This window comes from Sinocyclocheilus rhinocerous, unplaced genomic scaffold (genome assembly GCF_001515625.1).
Source record: "Sinocyclocheilus rhinocerous isolate Xijiao unplaced genomic scaffold, SAMN03320098_v1.1 scaffold1182, whole genome shotgun sequence".
NCBI lineage: Eukaryota > Metazoa > Chordata > Actinopteri > Cypriniformes > Cyprinidae > Sinocyclocheilus > Sinocyclocheilus rhinocerous.
In genome coordinates this window covers 185,244-193,235 of record NW_015624203.1, presented here as the reverse complement: position 1 = coordinate 193,235, position 7,992 = coordinate 185,244, and the positions used below count along the sequence as shown (strand labels likewise).

At 34.6% G+C, this 7,992-nt stretch overlaps 1 protein-coding gene across 1 annotated transcript; it reads right to left on the bottom strand.

Annotated features, from left to right (window-relative positions):
• Nucleotides 1-1,988: 1,988 nt before the first annotated feature.
• On the bottom strand, nucleotides 1,989-7,792 carry LOC107738847 (disks large homolog 1-like). Its single transcript, XM_016550735.1, has 8 exons — nucleotides 7,564-7,792; nucleotides 6,088-6,138; nucleotides 5,848-5,949; nucleotides 5,586-5,758; nucleotides 5,313-5,422; nucleotides 5,109-5,200; nucleotides 3,642-3,744; nucleotides 1,989-3,401 (listed from the first exon to the last, which is right to left on the bottom strand). Exons 1-8 carry the CDS (start codon nucleotides 7,613-7,615, stop codon nucleotides 3,299-3,301), a joined length of 786 nt encoding a protein of 261 aa, XP_016406221.1. The 5' UTR covers nucleotides 7,616-7,792; the 3' UTR covers nucleotides 1,989-3,298.
• Nucleotides 7,793-7,992: the final 200 nt, after the last annotated feature.

The following is a 7,992-nucleotide window of genomic DNA, read 5'->3' as shown; positions in this document are numbered from 1 at the left end:
TGACTTTGAAATGATTGTTTTGGTGATTTACATCGGATGCTCGCTAGCGCCATTCACAGGCTTTGGTGACACACAGGCAACTACAGACACACAGGCTTTGGTGATGTGATCCTGAAAGAATATAATAAAAATGCATTATATGTAATAAATTATTTTTTATTAGTAGTAGTAGCTACTTCTAATTTTTCTTTCTTTTTTTTAAACATATTTGTCACAGATTGTATTGAAGGGCAGGGAGGAAGCAGGATTCAGATGCAGAAGTACCTACTATTTTTATTAAGAAGATTACTGAACTCAGGGAAATGTAGGACAACAAACCATTCACATAAAAACGAATTTAGACAACCAAATACTAAAACTCTACTACTCAATACTGTAGGAATATAATAGACCAAAGGAGAAAGGAACAAAATACAACAGGATGCAATAACATAAAAAAGAATCACTAAGCAAACAAACACAAAACTAAATGTGTATGTGACATTATATAAATACATTATATATTACATCTTATAATAATATGTAGAAACAACATTAGAAATCTGTGAAAATTCATGTAAATTATGTAATATGTAATATTTAATATGTAAAATATGTTGATATACAATTTCTGATTCTTTCTGTTGTGCGATTTCGGTTGTTGTGCGTTTATAGCTTATCAATAAATGGTTCACAAGTGTTCACTTTACATTAAGGTTCACTTTCACAGGTTACTAACCTTTATAGCTAATCAATAAATAGTTCACAGGTGTTCACTTTACATCAAGGTTCACTTTCACAAGTTATTAACGTTTATAAAAGTTTATTAAAGTTCACAGGTAATATTGGAATAAACATTTTCAATATTAAAGGCAGGGTATGTGATTTTTCAAAAACACTTTAGAAAACTGATTCGGGCCGAATCGCAAAACATTAATATCTCATCAAGTCATGGGTGTGCTTTTATTATTTTTTTCCCAAAATAAAAATCAAGATGATAATTTCATCTTGATAAACAAAATATATCGGTTTCTAATCATTGCTGTGGATAGGCATCATGAACTTTTGCAGAGAATCATGAGTAAGGTACAGAGTAGATTCTGGTCAGAAACATTGTAAGAAAAGTGACACGAGTCATGAGATATAAATGAGAAAACCATAAATACAACACCCTTCAGTCTTGCTATAATAATAAATTTTTGCTGCATCATGAAATAAATCAGGAATCTGATTTTGAGTGAAATAAGTATTAATAAATATATTTGTTAAGCATTTATAACATGCGAGTTAAAAATGGCTTACTATTTGGCAGATATTGCATTAAAATCACCCGTTTACTCATGCATTTATAACTGCTTATCAATGATTTATAATGCATTTGTAAGTGAGTTATTAGTCATTTATTAACACCGTTATAAAACCGTTATAAAGGGAACCTTAATGTAAAGTGTTACCACTTAGATGGCTAACTTTTTAAGACTAGTCTAAGCAGTTTATGCAACCAGCCCCTGGTGTGTTGCTTAAAGTGATGGAAAAGTCTGTGGAACATAAAAGAAGATATTCTGAAGAATGGTAACCACCCCGTTTTGATTAGAAATGACTTAACGTATACTGTATGGACCAAACAGAAAAAAAGCAAAAGAAAAAAAAAACATGTCAAACTAGAAATATATTACCCTATTCGCTATGAAAAAAGTTACACAAAGACACTGTGTATGAGAAAAAAAGTTTTTATTAGCTGTTCTCCTTTTTGACAAATGGAATGAATCAAATTGGCAGATTATGTACATAATCCAGTCAAAAATGTGTTAGAATGCCATGATGAGGACAAGTTAAAGAAGCAATCTTTTAGAAAACAATCATCTCAGAGTAACTTGAGAATGAAAAGGGGATGCTGTCAGTGCGCCCCCTGGTGGAGAGTTAAAGGCTTGTGTTAGAGAGTGGCAAAGCAAATCTCTCTTCAGCTATGGGCAGTCAACAAGTTCACATGAAGGCAAGTTATTAGCTGTTCTCCTTTTTGACAAATGGAATGAATCAAATTGGCAGATTATGTACATAATCCAGTCAAAAATGTGTTAGAATGCCATGATGAGGACAAGTTAAAGAAGCAATCTTTTAGAAAACAATCATCTCCGAGTAACTTGAGAATGAAAAGGGGATGCTGTCAGTGCGCCCCCTGGTGGAGAGTTAAAGACTTGTGTTAGAGAGTGGCAAAGCAAATCTCTCTTCAGCTATGGGCAGTCAACAAGTTCACATACATGAAGGCAAGAATCTCCTAGCCTCTAACGTTTACGGTTCATGCTAACTCTGACATTTTCACAATCCCAGGTGAAAACAGAAAGAGAAGCCCTCTCCTCCGCTTCTCGCTTATATTTAATGCGTCAAAGACTATTGCTTTTAGAAATCATGCACGTCACATGAAAAAGTAAATATGACATAACTATATAGGAGAAAGAGAGCTGAAGACTTCAAACTGCCAACTTGAGTTTTATTTCATATTGTTTGAGCAGATGCAAATGGAACACCACCATTCAGTCCATGTGTCCTGTGTGTCTGTGTTTTTGCATAAAACAAACCATTTACAACAAAGGTGATGGTGGTAAAAGTGAAGGAAAATATATATTTATATATCTATTTATATTTACTTTTATATACATACACACATATTCATATGAGTGTATGTTTGACATTATAAAGAAAATAATTCCCATAGGTGTGGAGTTCAATTAAAGCTCAATAGAGTTTTATTATAACAAAATAGGCAGTATATTGAGGGTTGAATATACATTACAATTTATACTCTCTTATTTGCATTGTTTCTTTAAGTAAGAATGTCATCACCTGGATTTGAACGATAATTGTAAGCTGTTCCTTTTCACCTCGACTAAAAGCTACTCCCATATGCACCTTGATTAAAATGTACACAGATTGTTAAGACAAATAGACATTTCATATAAAAAGAAGAACTTTTGTGCCAAATGTTTTTGTCCTCTTTGTGCACTTGTGACAAAACAGATCAGCTGCTTAAAATTAGTGGGCTGCTTGATTTTACAAGATAACTGAGAGAAAACAAAAGTAATATGGTGGCTGCAGTTCACGTAGCTCAAATCTGTCTGACAAAAACGTAAGAACATATGTTAACTGAAAAAGAATCATCCAAAACATGCTCTTAATGCAAAAACGTGCAAAGTGGTGCTTTAAGTCTTTTCAGAGACAGACATGAAAGCGCTAACTTCTGATCGTATATGGGAAAAAGAACAAACCAAAATGTATATAATGCATTATCTCATTGGTTTTCCTTCCGAGAAAGTCACCTCCCTTAAACATTAAGGAATCTGTACCGTATAATCTGTCCCGTGAGTCGCTGGTCAAGCATGTCTCCTCCCACCAGAGGATGAAATGCGGAGATTGGGATGCGAGTTCTAGACAGCAGTTTCAAAGAGAGGCATGAGAGAGAGAGAGAGAGAGAGAGAGAGAGGTGGCCGTAAGACCACCATGACCCCAAGCCCGTCCAAAGAAAATTTATTTCCTATACTCAGGGGTCAGAAAGCCAATGCAAGCAGCAGGCCAGGTTAGTATAAAAAAAAAAGAAAGAAAAAAAAACCAAAAAAAAAAAAAACGTTTAAAGAAGAATAAGGTTTATTTGTCTCCAGTCGTCTCACAATTTATCTTTGACTGGAACCCAGATGAACGGCCCAGACTGCTCCTCGATGACCTGCTTAACCTGGTTGTAGATCTCTTCTAATGTGTCCCCTTGCACAATGGCTAAAGGAAAGATAAGATGACCATCAATGAGTATCAGAGATCTCCATGTTCAATGGAAAAATATAAAAAATTCTCAGGAAAGTTGGGACTGGATACAGGTGGCCCACAACGATTTGCCACTGGTATTTAGTTTTATTTAGTAATATTTAAGAAAATCCTACAAATATCAAAAGTAAATAATACTTGGAATACTTAAAAGTATTGTATCATAAACACACACAAAAACTAAATTTGGACAATTTTGTTTTGTCCTGAGGTGCAGCCACATTAGCAACATTTTGGAGAAATTTCACAGCAACAAAGGTTCATTGTCGATAGTCATTAATGTAGTGGGGTATGAAGCACACCTCATACAGAAGTCACTTTCAAACCAAGCAGCACTTTTTGTTGGTCAACGCATATTTTAAAATCTGTGTGAATTAAGCTGGTGTTACTAAATTTCATGTTTATATTGTTAAAGCAATATAAAACTCAAAAATCTTTTGTGTGAGCACTAATACATAGAAACTAAAGGGCAGTGTGTCTGTTTTCAAAAGTCTGACCCCACTTTTTTTATTCCAAACCGATTGCTTCCTCTTTTAATGTCCTGTTTTGGAAAATGTAACATTTATTTATTCTGAATACTGAATTAAACTGAAAATAAACATCATATAGTAAGACTCCAGGCAAAACTCCTGTAAATACTCCAGGCAATCTTTCCTCTGGCTGAAGGTTATTTACTGTGAGGAGATATAAAGCCACAAACCACACAGTAAAGATGCACATCCTCCACCTTTTTTGTGATGTTTTATTAAAAATCACAACCTATTTATTATTTGAATGGCAGTGGTTTTGTGCAAATTATGAGTACTTTTTAATCAAATTATAATCAGTAAGCTTGGCTTTTATCAACAAATGATGATTTTTACGTTTTAAAGGAATAGTTCAACTAAAAATGAAAATTCTGCCATCATTTACTCTCCCAGCGTACTTCTATGAATATTAAAAGGAGTTAAAAAAAAAACAAACATTTTATTTATTTTTTGTCGATACAATGAAATTTACCTGGGGTCCAATGTTATTTTCGACCCTATTAACTTTCACTGTATGAACAGCAAAAAAAAAAAAACTTCTTTATGTTACACAGAAGAATGTTGTACAGGTTTGGAATGACATAAGGCTGAGCAGATGATAACAGAATTTTCATTTAGTGATCTATTCCTATAAATGAATATTGGAATGGAATGAAAAATTGGATGCGTGTGTCAAAATACTTTAAATGCAGGGCATGGCTTCGTTGCAGGACAGGTATACGTTAAAAAAATGACTAAGCAGAAAGGTCACAGCTGACTGGGATGTGGGTAAGTTTACTCTATCGTTCTCACCGGTGAAGTGCTCTAGGAATTCCTGCTCCAGTTTCATGGCTCTGTCATAAGTCTTCCTGCCTTGCTCCTCCATCAATCTCTTATTCATCTCTCTGTGAAGGACACAGAGGACACATTACTAGTGCCAATCAGTCAAAAATAATCAAGCTTTAGCATTTATTGTGTGTTTGATGAGCCTTTGATACAATAGTAAAAATAACATACAAAATATTCTCCACTGATTTGGGTTTCACAAACACCGCAATGGTGTAGAGCTGTGCTAACTGGAGTCGTTTGATGGCATTGCCGGAGACATCCAGGATGCAGTGCTTGCCCTTAAAGAACAATGAAAAATAGATTGTCTTATGAGAAATTAGAAAAATGCAGCACAATGCAAATCTGAAGGTCAGCATGTCACTCTCACAAAAAAAAAAAAAATCATTTTTTATTACTGCTATAAGTTCCTTTATTACTTCTTAACAAGTGGAACTCGTTCACCTTTTCTGCAACCTCTCGCACTGACTGCACGCTTGTCCCGTAGAGGTGGTTGTTATATTGGCCTGCCTCGATGAACTTGTGATCCTGAATGTCTTTTTCCATTTGTTCCCGTGAAATAACAAAATGGTAGTCTCTTCCATCAACCTCGTAGTCTCGCTTTGGTCTAGTCGTGTCTGGTCAAAGTACAGTAATGGCCATTAAAACAATGCAGACGATATGAAATACTGCAGAAGAAATGATAAAACCATGATTATGTACTCACGGGGAACACATGATCCAAACTTGTCCGGGAACTCCGAGATTAGATCATCATTGATCCGGTCTTTCATGGGTCCAAGGATAATCACCGGACGAGCATAACTCACTGTAAACCATAATAACAACCTTACAATGGGTCCTTTACAATCAATCAGTCAAGCAGCATTACACACCAACACAGTAAAATGAAGATATATGAACCAATGTACCATAATATAAGAAAGCCATAATGAAAGACACTCACCTTCTTGTTGCGTGACTGTCTCATATGAGAGGACATACTCTTCCTGTCCACCTAGTAGAGACAGAAATACTGAGTTCAAAAATCTTCATGTACTGTGTAGTTAAATTTAATTAACCCAACATGCATGTATAGACTCAACTAAAGTTAGTAAAACACTCCTCAGCGTTACAAACAGTTTGAACTCGCATGAACTCTGAATCAGAGGATTTTGAGAAGCATCTACTAGAATTCAGAGATATGTTTTCAAAAGTGGAACTATTTTTTTCATCTTAAATATGTCTTAGATACTCTCATACAGCAACTTCTCTGAGAGGACTTTAGCATGCGATCTAACAGCTAAAGGACATTAAGTAACTAATTATTCATAATGTATGCTACTGTTCAAATGTATGGGGTGAGTAAGATTTTTTTTAAAGAAATTAATACTTTTATTCAGCAAGCACACATGAATTAAATGTAGCAGTAAAGAATCCTGAAAAAAAAACACTGCATCCCAGTTTTCAAACGGTTTGCAACATTGATAAAAATGAAGGTTTGAGTACCAAATCAGCACAGAATGATTTCTGAACAATCATGTGATGCTGAAAATTCAGCTTTGCCATACATTTGAAAATGTTTTTAAATATAAAGAATTTATTACACAATATTACAGGTTTTACTGTATTTATGCTTTGATGAGCTTTGAAAAGCATTGAGCATAATATTTACAAAATAAATAAATAAAAATGTATTTAAAAATCTTACCAAACCCAAACCTTTGAACAACAAGTGTATAAATTATTAAACAGGTTAAAAGACTGCGAGAGACTTGTGAGATTGAAATGTAACTGAAAACTGATGTTGAGCATTTCTTTTGCTCTTGTTTTGAACAGTAGTCTCTAATTTTCACACTCTGTTCAGATGAGATTTGAGAGCCATGTAGCATTAACAAAGTTCAAGAGGTTTTTCAGACCACTCGATATGAATGACAGGCGAGTTACAAAACTACTGAAAGCCACAGGCTGTTCAAATGACTGTGACATCTTATTTGAAGGTAATATTCCAGGCCATAATATGCTGTGTACCCAGCATGATCACTACGCAAGGTGCACAGATAACCAGCACCTGTTTTATCACCTGAAACGGCCATGTAGGGCAAATCATATAGCTAGCTTATGAACTATAAAGCATAGTAGAGTAAAAGAAGCTTCTGTCGGTTAAATTAATAGTGTGTTGTAATTATCTTGGCTTTTGCTACTGCATTTTTAAAAAGATCAAAATATCTATTTTATTTGAAATATTACATTAAATTGTTTTTGTGTAAAATCTTGACTCTGATGTTGGTCTTGAATAGTAAACATCTTTCAAGTATGTGTGTGCATATAACACAAAAGAAAGCTGAGGGAACAAAGGGAAATAAACACTCAAACTCATGAAATTTAAAGAGATGAATTCAATAACAACGATGAAAGGGAATAAAGGGGAACGCAAACTTACGGTAACTACTTTCACTATCGCTGGCATTAGAAGTTACATGCTCTGAAACCATAAAGAAGGAAAATAAACACTACAGACACAAAAACAAGCTTTGCAGGAATATGTCACACAACTCTAAGATCAGTCACCAGCAGATGGCAGTGTTAAGAACTTGTGCAGGACATTTGAGGCTTTGAAGCTAATCTCATTTTGTTCAATTTATCATAAATTTGCTTCTATAAAACAAGTATGAAACATTTAAAGTGAAAGTGAGGTGACATGTAGCCAAGTATGGTGTCCAATACTCGGAATTGGACACAGTTATAGCAGTCAAAGAAAAACATCTAATCATCTAATTGCCTCTGAATGTAAGAAATTCTGTCGGGGGTCTTAACACAGTCATGGTGCAGTGAACATTGATGGACAGAGGGGCTCCACTCCACCACCTAA

Bases quoted from the DNA above. Each gene is read 5' to 3' on its own strand.
- LOC107738847 (XM_016550735.1), bottom strand. From the start codon at position 7,615: ATGGTTTCAGAGCATGTAACTTCTAATGCCAGCGATAGTGAAAGTAGT. The intron at 5,759-5,847 runs GTGAGTACATAA...TACTTTGACCAG, and splicing joins GTTTGGATCATGTGTTCCCC to ACACGACTAGACCAAAGCGA. The intron at 3,402-3,641 runs GTGAGACGACTG...ACTGCTGTCTAG, and splicing joins GTTCCAGTCAAAGATAAATT to AACTCGCATCCCAATCTCCG.